The 18444-nt window shown below is 49.4% G+C and overlaps 1 protein-coding gene, 1 long non-coding RNA gene and 1 pseudogene across 2 annotated transcripts in view; 1 reads left to right on the top strand and 2 right to left on the bottom strand.

Annotated features, from left to right (window-relative positions):
* The window catches only part of Prp8 (pre-mRNA processing factor 8), a 297334-nt gene that overhangs the window by 247758 nt on the left and 31132 nt on the right, over nucleotides 1-18444 (bottom strand). The window contains exon 6 of the mRNA XM_050169409.2: nucleotides 13222-13434. Coding sequence (XP_050025366.1) covers nucleotides 13222-13434 — 213 coding nt within the window. The remainder of the gene's footprint in view (nucleotides 1-13221; nucleotides 13435-18444) is intronic.
* Nucleotides 1-18444, top strand: part of LOC129382156 (uncharacterized) — a 72057-nt gene that overhangs the window by 34221 nt on the left and 19392 nt on the right. The window lies entirely within an intron of this gene.
* On the bottom strand, nucleotides 2-11855 carry LOC140216259 (uncharacterized; annotated as a pseudogene).

The following is an 18444-nucleotide window of genomic DNA, read 5'->3' as shown; positions in this document are numbered from 1 at the left end:
ATTGAAAGTTATAAAAGTTCTTTATTTCTGTTGTAGCACTGAAATCTATATATATGTATATTGCACATATTGCAGGCCAGGGTATATAGATCCAGTGCACAACTTTAGAATTCACCTGCACCATATGTTGTTCCCTCAGTCTTTGTGAGCGCCATACTCAAGACAAGCCTCCTTGGCCAGACGGCGACGGTGAGACCTTGACTCCGCTGTCAGCTTCATTGACTTGCTGGATATCCTTTTATCACTATCTTTGCTCAGCGCAATTTGTTCCCTTGAGGGAAGCACTCCTAGTTTTTGAAGAACTTGTTCATAGCCTTTGTGACCTTGGTTATACCACAAGAGAGCGAGTGCTGTTGCCATCCCCTCGACTGTGCACGAGGCAAACCTCCTCTTGGGACACAACAGCCAAATCTTGCTGTTCAATGATTTGGCTCCATTTTGAGTTTTTCCCTTGACACAGCGAATGAGTAGCTGTTCTTCTGTCAGCCTCTTGTATACACGCAGCATTGTCTCGCCATGGCTGTTTGTGAGAATAGGGGTGTGCACTGGGGCTGCCTGACCCAACGCTTCTGCCCACTTGAATTTGCACCAGGAGTCTTCTCCATCCGGACAAAACTTATGGCTCTTGGCTGTATCCGTTGAGCATGAATGGAAGAATGATGCCCAGATTGCACAATACATTCCACGCACACTTCCTCTGTTGGCAGTGTTGACTACTTGAAAGCAGCTCTGTAACTTCTGAATGAATGCCTCTGCAAGCTTCTTGCCCTCGTGGAATTTCGAGCTTTCGCAGGGCAGTCCCAAGCCACTTGACTACATGGTTGGCGCAGTCTTCTTTTGTGATGGGCACACTTCCATACACTTTTGCTTCTGACACCGCTGTATAAGCCTTGCTGTAGCCATCGCTGAGGAAGGTTGTAAACCTCAGTGAAGTACTGTAGGACTCTGTCCTCTTCCGTATCTTCAAAGCAGCATTATAGTCTCTGTGGCATGTGCTGAGCAATCTACATTTTTTTTCGCACACTGGCACATGAAGAGCTTGCTTATTTCTTCCTCTTCGCTTTCAGATGGCCTGCGTGTACTACAACTCTGGCAATAGTTGGACAGAACTTCAAAGTCTAGGCAAAGCCCTGTTTCCACATAAATCGCTGTGCCTATGCCATTAAGACTCTTGTGGTTTCGTTTCTACCAAGTACCATCAAACATAACAGCTAGATTGGCAGATCCCACTTCCTGTGCTGTTACTTTCTGAGCCAACTCCAAGTCATCAGCCACTGCTTTTGTAGCAGCGAGGTGCACTTTCTTTGTTATGGCAGTGAACAATTTATGGTGCATCAGTTTTGGCAAACCAAGAACTGCACAAAATCGGAAGAGTTGATTGTGTCCAGCTCCAATTGCGTGCATCGCAACCACTGCCTTGATATCCACGACAAAGCTCCCTCTTGGGCTGGCCGAAGGGCACACTCCATTGTTAGCGTCGTCTGCTGGAGATGCACGCCACAACGAATACGTTGACGCGATAACGGACGTGTTACACGCTGGATTGTTGCAACAGAACTCCGAAAATGACGAGAGTCCTTTCCATTTTTTGGCCAACTTGCGGATGACAAGGTCGAGCTTGTCCGCATGCCGGACATGCCGCGGCGCTCACCAGTCTGTTCACGATGCCGATCTCGCAGATAAAGGTGCTTGCCGTCTCCTCGCTGCTCCTACCTTGATTCTCGAAGATTCTCAACTACCGTATTTACACGATTGTAAGTCGACTCGAATGTAAGTCGACCCCCCCATATCGCTTGACCGAAAAAAAAAAAAAAATCAGAGAGCATACCCGAGGGCGCATTCGATGACGAAAATTTATTAGTAGCTGACATGGTCACTGGACTATTCGTCTTCACTAGTGCTGCCATCGTCATCGTTGCTGCGGTCCCACAGCGCGTCGTGGTCCAGCGAAATATCAAATTTGGCAAACGACCGCACCAGGACATCTTGCAGAACAGCAGCCCACGCCAAATGCACCCAGCCACACGCAGCCGTCAGGGAGGCTCTTTTGACAGGTCCGGTTGGCGTAATTTCGCAGTCTTCTGCCGCCAGCCACTCGTTGTACTCACGGCGGAGCAGAACCTTAAAATTAAGGCAAAGGTCGGCGCTTGTTTCATGACCACGTCGCACTTCACTGGCAGGGACCGATCACGCATTTCAGCGACGTACACCGCAAGCATAGCCTACAGCTCCAGAAAGCGTCCAGATTTTGGCACGTGGGAAATTTCTCACTTGCCGTCACACATTTCGCTTTGCTGCAGTCGCCACTCTCGCACCACCCGTTTAGAAACATCGAAATTGCGGCCCGCTGCGCAGTGATTTGTTTCTTCGGCGTAAAGGATGGCAGCCCTCTTGAACGCTGCTGTGAACGAGTGCCGAACGATTAGTGGGCCTGGAGCACTCATGACGACTGGGGAAGCATAGAAGTAGCACGTAGCCGGCAGTCAAGTGGAACGCGTCAAACCAATGCCTTTAAACCACGACCGACTAGTAATAAAGCCGGTCGTGCTTTAAACAGAGAAAGAGAAACCCGCGAGCGGTGTCTGCTCTTCCATGAACTTCCGATACTCCCCGCAAGCGCCGCCGTTCTGAGGGTGCCGCCGCAAATTGGAACAGCGGCGCTTCCATCAACTATCGACACCCCCCCCCCCCCCCCCCCCCCCGAGTGTTGCATGCACTGTAAGACTCTCAAAAATGTTGAAAAACCCTTCCGAAAAGCGAATAAACACGCGGGATAACGAAAAGATACAGGTAGGGCCATAGAGCAAACATAAAATTGTAACTACGTTGTAGCTCCCGTTGGTATTGCTTTTTTTTTGGCGGGGCCATGTTTCGGTTTCGATTGTAAGTCGACCCCCCAACTTCAGACTGTCAAATTTAAAAAAAGGGGTCGACTTACAATCGTGTAAATACGGTATTTCTCTGATGCGCTGATGAATTTGCCTATGCTGTCGACGAAACTTGAGCGGCCGGCTGGCTCCGAACCGTCGAAGGTGTCGCCGTCACCGAGGTTAGGCTTAGCTGCCGCGGATGTCTCCGTTGCAAGCCGCTTGACTTTGCAGCGGGTTGCCTTGAACTTGTGCTTTGACCGATACTTTCGAGATCGAAAATTGCGTTTCTTCACGGGATCCATCGAAACAAGGAGCAGAAGAATGCATGAAAGCCTGGGAACACGTTGAGAGAGTTGCGCATCGCAGGAAGAGCAGACGAGCTGTGGCCGCGTTGCGCGCTAGCAGCGAATGGTGTTGCCGGAATAGCACCACGTGATTTAGATAAATTTAGCAAAAGCACTTGGTTTTGGCGGAGAAATGTTGTTTTTATTATTACTTCCTGGTGATGCAGCAAAGCCGACCTTGAATAGAAAAAGCGTAGGCCTACTGCCTCGTACAAGCCCAATGGCTTGCGACGCCGTGATTTGACACATCACGCACTGGAAAATGGGCCAGCTTTACACCTTTTCTTGCCACCTCGAGTGCTTTCACCAAGTTTGTTAATAATTCCCCGATCATTTACGGCTCTCATTTCTTTATATGTGAAAGAGGAGGGATCAATCTTGCTGAAACAGTCAACATAAAACTGACTTTTTTAATGAAAATCGCCGTTTTTCGACACGCGTCTCCCACATGTCACCCAGACAGAGCTTTTCATGCCGATTTCAAAAATATAATTACTTTTTAAATTGACGGAGTGGTTCCAAATATAATTAAAATTAATCACCTATTGTTTATCTGAACAATCGTAAGAAGAGTATCAGCCAGAATGTTTATGAGAAGACATATGGCTCGATACTACAAAGTGTAAGCAACAACTGTAGGACTACATATTTTATATTGCAGGTATTACAGTTGAACCTGACTACTATATCGAACCCGTTTACATAGAATTATTCTATACATCGAACAATTTCTGGGCACGGTATAGTTACAATGAGTATATGTAGCAAAAATTACGCTTTCATCTAACAAAAAAAGCAGCGACTCCCGATATCTCGAACGTCAAACGGCAGAAAGTGCCCCCGGAAGTTGGCTTTCCCTCGCGGTGGCGGGAAAACCCAGCGGCGCGGCTCTATCCAACCGCTCTCCCTACCATGACTGCCCTGCTTCGGACGAGCCATCGACGCCCCCCTGAAAAAAATTTTCCTGAGCCGCCGGCAGCGCTTGCTCAGACAGCTAATCAGAGGCTCTTGTGCCCTCGTCATGCAAGGTGGAGGAAGTGCGACTTGTCTCGCTGCTTTTCTGGTTCATTGTGTGTGCGCCTTGTAGGCCTTCTCTTGCAGTGTTGCAGTGATGAAACGGCAGAATTCACCTTTCGTCGTGAAGCTCAACATCATAATAGGATAGAACGTGGTGAGAAGTCCGATGTCCCCGCAGCAAACAAGATTCCGAGGAGCACTCTCAGCACGATCTTTAAGGGGGAGATTACGGCTTAAGTGGCCAAACTCGCGACCCGGTGCCTGTGGTGCCCGACGCGTACGCACGGCCATGTGCGAGTGCTTCATCCGAAATGGCTTCAGCCGTGCTGACTTTCCTGTGCTCGGTGATGACTAAATTCTGATGAATGCGACGAAGCCGTTGCCGATGTTGCCAAAGTTCGGAGCGAGCTGTCAGAATTTCCGGAAGCTGTTGACGAATCAACGGTGCACGAGTTTGTGAGCGCAAATGATGATGTCATGACCACAGGAGAGCCCGAAAACGAAGACTACATTGCAGACATCGTACCGAGCACGAGTGAAAGTGGGCACAATGAGGAAAGCAACGACGGTCCTTGGCCCACATCCTCCGAAGTGATTGGTGCGCTTGCACTAGTCGGTGCTTCTGCGCGAATGCGGAAGGTTGCGGCCTCAGCTGCTCCGACGCTTTAGACAATGTGGACAAGTGCGTGCGTCGCAGGCAGCGAAATTGCCTAAGCAGAAGAAAATGCAGGACTACTTCGTGCGAAACTAAGCTAGTTTCACCAATAAAGTGATTTTATAAATGGTATGTGCTTTTATGACATCCAATTATTTAGCAGGCTTATATCGAATTATGCTATACAGTCGCCGACCGATTTTCCGGACTCCAAAAATTCGGACATGCCCGATCATTCGGTCAGCTTCGTGGCACCGCCGTTCTCCCCATAGACCATAATGTATAACAACTGCCGAAAGTTCGGACACCTTGCAACCTCCCGTCTGATTTTTCGGACACTCCTTGAGCCAACTCGATCGAGGGCATCATGCACCGATTTTTTGTTTTGAACGGAGCCTCTTTGCTGCCCCACGAGGTGGCGCTACTGGAAATCCCCGCTCTTCATCATCAATTCTGCCCGGTTCGATAGAGTGGCCGTACAGCAGTTCCGGTTTCAGCTTAGTAAGCCATGTCAAGACAATCCAGCAGCTGATTTTTGTTTCTTTTGCGCACGACGCTGCGAGCAGGTCACGTTTTTCGTTTGTGCGACTGGTGTCGGCCCGGTGGTGTTTGCTTTGTGTGCTGTGTCGAGGTTTCGGTGTTCCAACGCGGCGTACAGAAACATCGCGTCAAGTGTCGAATGGCGCCGACAGTGCCCGCGCAGACTGCGCTGGGGAATGCCGGCAAGCGGGTGCCGGGAGGCCTAAGATTTGTCGCCTTCCGATGTGCTCCCTACTGACGCGGAAGATGTTCTGCCGAGACCTGCGCAGTGGTTGCATTGCGATTCCGGACACCGTCTCATTTGACAGTTTCACAGATGCTGACACTGCTGTACTGACATGCGCAGAACTCGACGACGGCGAGATCATTCGTCAGATTTCTTCTGCACCCATTCTCTATGCTGCACCGCCGGACAATGACTCCGAGTCGGAAGATGACGCACCATGTGCTAGGCTGCTGTCGCATGCAGAGCGTGCACAAGCAGTGACTGTGCTTTCAGCCGCCTATAGTGACTGTTCGACCCTCTCCGAGATTCAGGCTTATCTGATTGCGCGTAAACGGAACAGCGTGCAACGGCGCACTCACTATTTCTTCACGTCTACTGCCGAGCCCGAATAAATGCGTGGAAATAAAGGATTTCATTTTTTTTTTTTCTTAACCTTCTTTTTCAGACACCTGTTTATTCGGACGTTTCCGCAGTCCCCGTGAGGTCCGAATAAACGGTCGGCAACTGTATATCGAACTGATAGGCGTTTTTTTGCAAGTTCGATATAGCCGGGTTCGACTGTACCAATTTTACAGCAATTTGTAGTTCGATCTCCAGACATGGCAATCATGTGGTGCAATTAGTAGCCAGATTTTAAAATTTACAAAAGTGAAATTAAAGAATCTGCTCCTCGCTCCTCCTGTGTCCTCCCTTGTCCGCGTTTTCTGGCGCTGTTTTAAATATGAATGTTCCTAGCATAGTGTAGTACACACAATGCTCCTAGCATAGTGTAGTACACACATGTAGCTACATGCCGCTGTTAAAATTATGGTTCTATGTGACCTGAAGACCGAGATAGCGTATCGGCAAGCTTAAAAAACACCAAAAATGAGATTCCGAGAATACTTGAAAAACAAAATGAGCTTATTTTTATAACAGAACACCACAAAATATTTCAATATATACAAGTGCTATTGCGTTAGTAGCCTCCAGCAATGTAGTCTTTCTGGCTAGTGTCACTACGGTGATGCCTTCTGAGCACCCGCTGCAAATTTTCATCAGCTGTATGCTCAGCAGACATAGCCAGCATCTCGTTTGTCCCGGCAGCAGTGTCGTCAATGCGATCTAGTAGTTCCGATTTTCGGTCAGTAGCAGGAGTTGGCACTAATGCTTAAAGCTGGCGCTAATGCTTTTCCTTGAGCTTCCCTGTCAATATGCTGCAAAAATTCCAGCTGCAGAATAATAGTGTCGTGCCGTAACATCGATGAAATGCGGCCGTTGCAAGGAGCGCTTCAGGGGGCTAGGCCTAACACGCCATCGGGATCTCCGGCTTAGCTCGACTGCGGGAGCGGGCGGGCTAAATATAGTTCGACGTAGCATGAGCGCGCGCACACCTTACATCACGTTGGCGAGAACAACAGCATCTATCGTTAGACCAATGGTTCGACATACCGATGCAGCCAGCGCAACCGGACGCGGCCAACGGATTCCAACGCGCCCCGCGCTGAGCGGCGCTCGCCCGTGCGCCGTTAATGTCAGACTATAAATGCCTTATCGATGTCACCGGGAAGCGGTGCGGCTGAGTGTCGTTTCTCGATGTCATACGCCAACTTCCTCTTCCTTTATTTATTAATTTGTTTATTTGAGCTTCGTAATGAACCTCCGAGTCGAGGTCGGCATCGCTGTCAGCATGGGAAACCTCGTTGGCACGCACGGTGTGTGTGGAGTGGCCGCGGAGTGATGTAGACGACGCCAGTCTAGCCAATGGCGTGGCTAGCTGAGGGTCACGTGCCTTTGTCGACCAATTACAGCACGCATTGGGCCTTCTTTGTGAAGCCGAATATGTTCACTGCCAATGTGCAGACAGAGCCGGTGGTGGCGGGAAAATGAAGACGAGAGACTGATCTTTCAAACAATATATCGGTCGGCGTGACCAAACGACTGCGGGAGCCATCATGTGCCGTGGAAAAAGTGCTTTTTCACAGAAACATTGGCTCATATTTAGCCCACACTGGTGCCAAAAGTTTACATTACGGCTAAAATATTGATTTAGAATGCGCAAACTTTGGCGAAGTGGTAGAATAATAGTTGGAAATTCCGAAAATACTGTTTTCAAAATATTGACATTTTCAAAATTTTTTGGCCTCTAACACCCCTTAAGGGGGGACCTGGGTCTTGAGCAACACCAATGTTAATATTGCTGCTAGAGGAAAGAAATTTGTAGGCAATATGTAATTTAATGTGCTCTATGCAAATACGCAATTGGTTTTTCTCTACATAATTAGAAAAATATTTTATACTATTTTTCCTGTTCCCACATTTCGGGATGACTTGCAGAAAATGTTTTGCAGTAAGAAAGGTAAAAGTGTTGTGAACATATCCCTGAATGTTCAAGGAGTGCAGCCAGATATGTCTCATGTTTCTACTTCTATTATATCCAAAGTTACAAAAGTTCAAAATTGTAAATTGGAATGTGAACTTTTTTTTGTTTTGGCTTCCTCAAAATTTCAATATGTTTCAAGGTGCAGAAATATAGTATTATAGACTAGCTGCACTCCTTGGGTGCCTAGCTATTAGACAAAGCAAAGATTATTCAAATCGGATGATTAGGAGAGAAGCTATGCCTCCCGCAAAATTGCTGATTACCAAGAAAATGTGTATTGAGAAAAGTGGAAAAAACTAATCACCATGCGAAAAAAGCATTTTATTCTACTGCATGCATGAAATTGGCATAGCCAATACAGTCAAACCCGGCTATATCGAACTGGCAAAAAAACGCCTATCAGTTCGATATAGGGCATAATTCGATATAGCCTGCTAAATAATTTGATGTCATAAAAGCACATCCCATTTATAAAATCACTTTATTGACGAAACTAGCTTAGTTTCGCATAAATTAAGTCCTGCATTTTCTTCTGCTTGGGCAATTTCGCTGCCTGCGACGCACACACTTCCCCACGTTGTCTAAGGAGTCCGAGCAGCTGAGGCCGCAACCTTCCGCATTCGCGCAGAAGCACCGGACTAATGCGAGTGCACCAATCACTTCAGAGGATGTGGGCAAAGGACCGTAGTTGCTTTCCTCAACGTGCCTACTTTCATTTGTGCTCGGTACGATGTCGGCGATGTAGTCTTCGTTTCGGTATCTACCGTCGTCGCGACACCATCATCTGCACTCACAAACTCGTCCACCGTTGATTCGAATGTCCCGGAAATTTTGACAGCTCGCCCCAAACTTCGGCAACACTGGCAACGGCTTCGTCGCATTCATCAGAATTTACAGTCATCACCGAGCACGCGGAAACCGGCACGTATGAAGAACGCCTCGTACACGGCCGTGCGTACGCGTCGGGCGCCATGGGCACCGGGTTGCGAGTCTGGCCACTTTAGCCCTAATCGTGCTGAGAGTGCTCCTCGGAATCTTGCACGCTGCGGGGATATCGCGTTCGACGCGATTTATGATTTCGATCTTCACGACGAAAGGCGAATTCTGCCGCTTCATCACGGCAACACTGCGGGAGAAAGCCCACAATGCGCAAACACGATAAACCAGAGAAGCAGCCAGACAACTCGCACTTTCGCCATCTTGCACGAAGAGCGCACAAAAGCCTCTGATTGGCTGTCTGAGCAAGCGCTGTAGGCGGGCCAGGATCATTTTCTGCTGGGGAGTGTCGATAGATAGTGATCTAAAGAAAGGAAGGACGCTTGATTCTGAAACCCGTGAGGGAGCACGGCGAAGCGTCGTCAGGGGAGAGGGAGTGGAAAGTGAAAGATGATAAAGAGGGAGGATAATAGACTTCACTATGCGCGACAGGGGGAGTGTCGACAGCTCGCCCGAACAGCCCGAGGCAGCGCGGTCACGGTAGGGAGAGCGGTTGGATGGAGCCGCGCCGCCGGGTTTCTCCGCTACCGCGAGGGAAAGCCAACTTCTGGGGGCACTTTTCCGCCGCTTGACGTTCGATATATCGGGAGTCACTGCAATATTTGTTCGATGTAAGCGTAATTTTTGCTATATATACTCATTGTAACTATACCGTGACCAGAAATTGTTCGATATATAGAATAATTCGATGTAAACGGGTTCGATATAGTCGGGTTCGACTGTAGCTCAAAAGGCTCCAGGGGAATAATCCGGATGGGGCTTTCCTCGCTGACTCCGTTTCGCAGCTGCTTGAAAAGCTGCCGAGGACGCTCGCTTTCTCTCTGCACCAGCAATGCGACGACAGTCCTTTTCACTGGCCCTCCTGCTACCTTTAGAGGTCTGTTCTAATTGCAGCTCTCTCAATATGCTTGAGCTGGCCTGATGGGTGCCAAGATTGAAGCGCATCACTGCCTCTGCAACTGCTGCCTCAACTGCAAATAATGAACAATTTTTGTCTTTAGGAGCAAGGCTCCAAATCACAGAGTGCAGTGCCTCATTGGCATTCTGCGTCTGCCCTCGCTGGCACCGTTGTAGCAGTTTTTTATCAGCCAGCCGCTCAAAGACTGGACGCAGTGCATTGGTAACCACTTCTGGCAGGTTGTACCTGCTTTTTGGTGGTGGCTCATTTTTTGCCATGGCAGAGTTATACTTGCACCACGAGTTCGGACCATGCGGGCAGAAGTTGTGATTGGGCCGCTCATCCGTCGATGTAATGTGATAGAATGTGGCCCATACAGCGTTGTGCATTTTTTCAACATCTCCAGCAAAAGACTTGATCGCCCATCCATAATAGCTGGAGATCTTTGTGATCAGGTCTCCGGTCAGCCGTCCTTTGCCACTAATGCGCTGTCCAGGTTCATCAGACTTGTGCTTTTGCACAAGGTTACGAAGTGCCGTGCCCATGCGCTTCTGCACATGATTTGTGCAGTCTTCCTTTTTAACTGCAATGAAGCCGTAAACTTTGGCTTCTTCAATAGCATTAAAGGACCTCATCACAGAGCATGGTGGTATACCTGAGGCCATGTAGTGTGAGTGAACGTTGAAACAGTATCTTCGCTGCCTCAACTTCCATTTGGCCTGCCTTGCAGCCTGTGTTTTTTTGGCAAGAATGTTTTGCCTTCCATTCAGCATAACCTGGGCTGTCTGGTTTTGGTCCACACTCGCAGCCGAGGCAGAAATTGGAGAGGACCACATAATCAAGCACATACCCTGAGAACAGCTCAACTACAGTGGCCACCCCAATGCGAGATGTGTGGCCTCTGGTGTGCCATGTGCCGTCAAAACAAACGGCAATGTTGCCCGGGTTTCCAAAATTTAGCTCTTTGTAAAGCTCTTTTGCGGCAGCGGCACACTTTTCCAAGTTCTCTGTGCATGCTCTGGTTGCTGCTGGGTTCAGCTTGTTTTTCAAATAATGCTGGTATGTCTTGTTATGCATACCTCTGTGGGACACTCCTATTGCGGAAAAAATATCATTTAGGGCACTTTGCCCGTTTCCCGTGCTCTGCACAGCGCGCGCCGCAAGAAGATTTATTTCGAATGGATTGCAGTTCGCCGATCCTGCAATTCGTCGCGAGCTCCACTGCCAACGAAGTTCCCCACAATTGCTGCACAACACTTTCAGTTTCACGGCTATGCCGTACTCACGCGTGTCCCTTTCAATAGTCAGTGCTCCACCGCACACTCGGCAAACGGCAACTTCCAACAAGATGTTCACAGCGTCCATGTCGACAATCGTATACGTCGTGGGAGAACTCTCGGCACTGCACTCACTCGCGAGGCACTTCGTTTTTCGTTCTGTCGCCGAAACCGACGCGAGTTCAGAAATTCTCTGCTGCGCTCGCTGCTCCCGGACGGCACAATCTGCACTCGTCAAAAAAGTTGAATCAAGCCTTGTGCGTTGGGGCCGCACGGCTCCGTTGTCCTGCGGGGCCGCTATCGCAACTGCCGGGACAACGTCCATGGCGTCCGCGTCGTTTGCCAGCGCGCCTTCCGTCGTTGTCAAACTCTCTGCTGAGGCCGTTATCACAACTGTCGGGGCAACATCAAAGGCGTCCTCGCCGGCTGCCGGCGCGCCTTCCGTCGATGTCGAACTCTCTGCCGAGGCCGTTATCACAACTGTCGGGGCAACATCCAAGGCGTCGGCTGCCGGCACGCATTTTGTCGATGTCGAGCTCTCTTCTGCTGTTTCGACGCTCGCTATCGTCTCCATCGACGACAGCGGTACAACTCTCATCTTCGCGGCACATTTTCGTCGTTTTTTGCCGAACTTGTACACGGTGCGGAACTTCCGATAGTCGTTAGGCATAGCGCTCGCCGGTGTTCAATGACAGTCTATGACAAGATGGCGACACCTTGCTTGTGCCAGACGCCCAAGGCGCCATCGAAACTGCTAACAGCCAATGACAAGCCACCATTTTGTCACATGTCGGCTGCGGACCAATCAGACAGCAAGATTTCGTATTTCTTTCTTGTTCGACAGCCCTGCGCGGCGCAGATTTGAATGCTCGCGCTTGGCGGGAAAGAAAGCCCGAAGGACGCACTTTCGAAGGAGACCAATATGGCCGGGCTCCGCTGAATGGTTGCGAAGTTACGAACGGCGCCAAATTGGCTACTTTGGGGCGTTTCTTGCGCATCAAACTCGCGCGGTCGCATAATAAAGCTTACTTTTTAGGAAAACTATGCGTTTTTAAGCACTAATTTTTTGTGAGCAGGTGCAGAATGATGTGCTGAACGCGATCATAGCAAAATTGAAAAATCGACTTTCTCGTAATTTTTTCGTCTTCAAGACCCGTGTCCCCCCTTAAGTTGCATCCAGGTCCAACTATCTAGTCATCGGAAAGTGCGTGAAGCATTCTAATACCCCTATTACACGGGCAAACTAAAGGGCACTTCAGTGAGCTGTGTGTCATTGTGGCGGCGCACTGCTGCACGAGAAAGAATAGTGTTCTCTCAAATTGGTGGCGATCGCCATTGGGAGCATGGCCGTAAAGGGGAGCGTGGCCGTAAAGAGCCCGAGAGCAAGAGTAGTTCTTTAATGTTTTTTTTTTTTTTTTTTTTTCAGCGTGGCACATTTTATTACCTTGTAACGTTGGCAATATATTTTGTTTTTAAAGATTACTCCTGACTGCTTTAAATATTGCTTTTTTTTTTACTCATTGCTAACAAGGCTACACACTTTGCCGCCGCAATGAGTGTTCCCTGAACACACTGACAAGTGTACTCTGCTGCAAGTGTCGCTAAGTGTTCCAACCTGCGAATGACCCTAGCGGCGAAGTGCGCTCGCTCAAAGTGCACTTGTGTGACAGGGGTGTGAGAATGCTAACCACGTTAAAAGCGAGCTGCACATGCAGGAATCAGTGACAACAATTTCCACAGCAGCTATGTCGGAAGACAAGACTCGGTGGGTTGTTTTTATCGGCCACTCTGTTAGCACATGAGCACGCCCACGGCTTCTCACACAGTAGTCGGTGAGGCCTATGTAGCGCCCTGGAAGAACATGCTACCCTGGAGAATTGCAATCCAATGCACACTCAACATTGGCGCCCACACACAAATCACCAGGATGAAAACCCCAGAACCCCACCAAAATGTTTCCAGGAGTGTGCAGCAGAGGGCAGCACAGAAAATTATAAGAGCAGATTGTATGAGAAAAGCCAGTGCTGGTGTCTCACGCTGGGTTCATGTCCTTGATGAGGGGCTCAAACTTAGGTCCTCCTGGGATTGACATGTTGAGAGCCTTGGCCGTGAAAAACGATTTGAGGTCGAACAGGTAGAAGTAGTTGTCATCCACCAAGTCAGTGAGCAACTGGTTGGCCAGGCGGTACAGTGTTGCCATCTGGGGCAGCGTCAGGTTCCAGTGCCGGTATGTCACGCCATTCATGTGCCTGGAAATGGGCAATAAGAAGACATGTTCACAATCACAATTGAGAAACCTACATGAATTAGCCTGGTACAGTTGAACTTTATCATAGCAAACCCTGATATACAGTAAAAGCTGATTGCAGTAGACTTCCATTATTTCAAGTGCAGTTAATTGAACTCCCGACCGAATGTCCTGGCTGACACCCATGCATTTCTACGGGGCCAAACTCATTATTTAAAACCTAAAATTGTCCTTTGCCGGATAACTCTAAGTTGACCAGCCAGAATGTACACACCTTTAGTGGCAGCGCCTGTCTCGACACAGCTTGGGGAACAGTGTGTGTGTTGATCACACGTCATCTCCCGCTAAAAACACCTACTTTTAGCCTGGCATTTTGACCTGCGTCGTGTCGGTGTGCGGCATGTGTTATCATAATGGCACCGAACAGGCGATGCCACTATAGTGCCGCTTTCAAACAAAAAGTTGTGCTAGCTGCAGAGGCATCGTGAAATGTTCAAGCCAAGCGTGACTTCTGCATCGATGAGAAAAACATCCGTCATTGGAGGAGGGTATTGGGAGATGCCTTTCGCATGCGCCACAACAAGGATGGCATTTACCAGACCGCAGCAGCGACGATGACGTGGAATAGGCTCGGCATGTTCATATTCAATAAATGTTTTCATTTTGCGAACGCTGTCCTCACATTTTTTGTTCAGCCTACATTCGAGATAAGTTTCTTTTCTGGCGGAGCTGCCTTAGGCTAGTTTCCAGTGTTTTGTGTTGTGTGTAGGTAAAAATTATGCCGGTGTCTATAGAACTAAAATAGCTAAAGGGGGCACGCGGCCTTTGAAAACCGAAAAATCGCAAAAAAGTCTATTTTCGGAAAACCACATATTCGGGCAGTATGTCTTATAAACTAGCATTTCTGTAAGCATCAATGTCCAATTTCATTCATCGCGAAACTATTTCAAATAACATATATAACGAGCCGCGGCAGCCCTCGAGCAGCGAGCAAGTGCTCAAAATACCCCTACTTGGTGCGAACGCCATTTCTCCACCGCTCCCCCGAGCACTGCCATTTTGGTGTTTTGTTCGTGCATTCTAGTGTTTTTTTTTTCTTTTTTTCCCCTGCCACTAGTGGCAGAGGCAGCAGCGCAGGAGAGGCATAAATCGCTCATGATTGGAGGGCTCGCGAGAGCTTTCAAGTTTCCCGCGGCTGAGACGCGACACCGAGATTGGGCGAAGCGCGCACTCCTCAAGGACGCGGGGGAGCCCGCGACTCCCATTGGCTGCTGCATGCGATGACGTAGTGGTCTCCTGCATAATGCGTCCGGCCGTCGTCTGCTTCAGGTCCTCCATCACCGGCGCCCTTTGTGTGTTCCGCTTGCTATCGTCTATCTTTGCAGCCGGTCGCATATTCTTCAAGTTTGTACAGTTTTTATGAGACGATGTTCAAGAGTCTTTACGAGAAAGTTGTTGCATTTAGCCTGCCGATTGTTGCGTGATCGGCCACAATGTGCCCAAAGAAACTCAAGATGCTACACACGTTCGGTGCAAGGAAGCGTTCTGTGAAGCTCAGCCTCATTTCGAAGCTCGCCGGTGAGCCGCGCGCCGATGACGATCGCACCAATGGTTCCTGTGCAGCAGCTTCTGCTTCATCTACGCAAGAGCATGGTTGCATCGACGCTTCTAGCAATGCGACTCCTGCTCCACCGGCGGAAGAATTTGTCGTGACAAGTGTGCCTGGTGTCTTGTGCTCATCGACAGCGACTTCCACATGCTCTTTCATCTGCCTCGGACAGTGCGATCGCATTGTCCACTGTGCACTTCAAAACATGTTTCCCGACGTGTGAGGAGAAGGAGGCAGCGGATAAAAAACGTGCTGCTGTGCAACGAGGACTTGGCGCTATGTCAGCGACGGAGCGAAAATTTCAAGCAATGGAGCGCAACCCTGAAGCTGCCACCGCTACAAGTGAAGGCGAAAAATTGCCCCTTGTGCAAATCGATGCCCTAGGCGACCTGTTATCCGGGACCCCGTGTCAGCGATGCTTCGCGATATTAGAGTTGTCGGACGATCTCGCCGCTGCCACCATTTGAAGTAGATGAAGGTCGTAGAGAGGAACTCGGTGAACAGGATTTATTTACATTATTTACATCTTCGACAAGACATACATCGACAGTCTAGCGTGACTCCCAAATGGAGCATGCGAGACGACGCATACAGCAAACAGCTTACGAGCACACAGCTCACGAGTACATTTCAAGCAAGACAACGAGCACTCAGATCACTACGACGAGCACACACTAGCAGCCGGCAAACGCTGCTTATAAGCACTTGGTCCCCCCTTGATTCCAAGTGCACGGAAACGTTCGTCTAGTCATCGTTCGAGGTCACCGTAGATGACCCGCCCTTTTGGAGGAGCGGGGTCACATACTCGTGTTGCACACACACACAGGTGTAATGGTCCGGAGCCGACGTCAGAGGGGCTTCGCAGAACTCTGCTCCGTCCCGGATGGCGCGGCCGAGTAGCACAAAGCCTGCTTCGTCGAACTCCTTCACTCGCAACGGCGACAAGGCTAGAGGTTGGCGGTTTCAGCACAAAGCCTGCTTCGTCGAACTCCTTCACTTGCAACGGCGACGAGGCTAGAGGTTGGCGGCGGCATTCCAAGATGAGGTTACCACCGCTGGCGTAACTGGCTGGCAAACTTGCACTGCAGCTGGCCGTTCTTAACAGCGACTGGGATGAAGGTTCAAGGAGGCAACCAACTTGGACTTGCAACAAAGCTTGAGCTGCTATGTTTACATTGTGGAGCAGTTGCAAGCTCGTGGAGTTCTGCTCGTCAGGATGACTCAATGGCCTTTGACGTGAATAAAAGAGCCATTATGGCAACAAAACAGATAGAGAAGGGACAGACAGCCCTCAATGACTTTTGCACAGAAGCACTAGAAAAAATTCAGGGAACTGCAGACACAGTGCATTGACAAATTCTATGCAGCAACTGCTTCTGCTGTGAAAACCACCTGCACGGAAATGGATCCATATTTCAGCAGGGATATCACAGAACACTTTGATGGAACATGGCACAAGCATGGCCACACGTACCATATTGGAGTTGGTGCAATAATTGAATATCATACGGGCCTCATCTTGGACGCTATTGTTTTATCAAACCAGTGCCTTGGTTTCCAAGTAGGACCAAAGCCTGGAGACCCAGGCTACGCAAGCTGGCAGGAGGATCATGTGTGCCAGAAAAACACTGACTCAGTCAGGGAGAATGGAGGTTGAGGCAGCTGTCATCCCTCTCTCACGTTCAGAGCCAAAGCTCAAACTTCGTTGCACAACGCTCGTGTCTGACGGAGATAGTGCCACCTTCTCTGCCCTTGTGCAAGAAAATGTTTATGGACTGGACCCCATTTCGAAAAAGGAATGCCTGAACCACGTCCAGAAGAGGATGGAGACAGCACTGCGCAACCTTGTGCAGAAAAGTGACAAGGCTTTAGGAGGAAAGACCAGGCTGACAAAGGCCCTCATTGACAAGTTTACTGACTATTATGGCTGGGCCCTACGGAACAATTCCAACGATGTGGCTGCAATGCAGCGTGCAGTGATGGCATCGTACCACCACGTGACATCGACGGACGAGGATCCTCACCACGACTTGTGCCCTGAGGGTGCAGACTCGTGGTGTCGTCATAACACCAGCAAGAGTAATGGTGTGCCACCTCTGAAGCATCGGTAATATCTTCCAGGCTATGTTGCAGAAGCACCGCTACCTGTTTAAGAGCACTTCTCACAGGCTTCTCTTCTGGAATGCTGCCTGGGAGCAAAGGCGCAGAATGCATCACAATCATTTCACTCTGTGCTGTGGTCCCTGATGCCCAAAGAGCAGCATGCGTCGCTGGTTGCTGTGGAGACAGCACTGCATAGGCAGTTTTAAGGTATAATGCTGGCTGCCACAGGGCCACCCAAGAGCATCAGTGGGGCTAACACCTGGCCACCTGGCCATTCAATGGGCAGCCGAGAAAGATTCTTTGCGCTTGAAAAAGGCCAAGAAGTGATCGCAAGAGAAGGTGGAAAGGCGGCAAAAGAAGAGAGTGCCTAAGGACATCTCTAGTACGCTGCAGGGTCATTTTAGACCAATATTGGCCTCGAGCTCCACCACTGGAAAAGCTGGCGCCACCGTCGGCGTGACGTGCTATTAGGGATCACGTGGACATAGCGGCTGAGTCGGCTGCTTCGAGAGCGCCGAAGCGAGCTGAAAACGAGAGTTTAAATTCCCTCGTACGCTGCTGTCCTCATTTAGTGGCGAGATTTTCCCACTTCGAGTGTCTCCTTTACAACGCTTGAAAGCACTAGAATAGGTAGTGGCTGCCTTTGAAGGCGCACAGCATGGTAGGCTACTGCTCGGTGCCGCAGTGCCGGACGTACGCAATGGAGCCCGGTGTCAGCCTTATTCACACGTAGCCGCAGGACAAGAAGCTGCGTGAAGCTTGGCTCGCGAAACATAAAACCGGCAAACAGTCATCGACTACAACTCGGGTATGCAGCAAGCACAGACGCGAGAAAGCTTTCTGCTACGACGCCGGGTCTGCGATGTTCAGAAAACGCACGCTGAGACGCGCGCCCGAGTCCGCTGCCCGACTAATGTCATGACGGTTTGGTCTATGAACTTGTCGATGCTATAGATACTGGCAAGTTCACTGGAATGGAAAGGCAGGGGTAAGACGCACATTAAAAAAAGGCATGGCATATGGTCATGTTTGTACGTGTTATGAATTAATGCACTGGATTACAAAAAAGAAGCAGCGAGAATCGCACGCTGAGAACACCGATAAACATACAGTGCGACGCAACTTGAGAAATAATATGGAAACGTCCAAGTATTTAGAAGAACAAAAAATATTGAATCGTCGCGACGGCAGATCATGTATGTGTCGAAGTCTCTACAATGAAATTATTTTGAACAGCTCTGATAGCGCCCACGCAACAATGGTTGCTCGTATACTGTCAAATGCTCATATTCTGCGGCC

Source organism: Dermacentor andersoni, chromosome 3 (assembly GCF_023375885.2).
Source record: "Dermacentor andersoni chromosome 3, qqDerAnde1_hic_scaffold, whole genome shotgun sequence".
Taxonomy (NCBI): Eukaryota; Metazoa; Arthropoda; class Arachnida; order Ixodida; family Ixodidae; genus Dermacentor; species Dermacentor andersoni.
The sequence above is the reverse complement of the archived record's forward strand: the minus strand, read 5'-3'. Positions and strand labels throughout refer to the sequence as shown.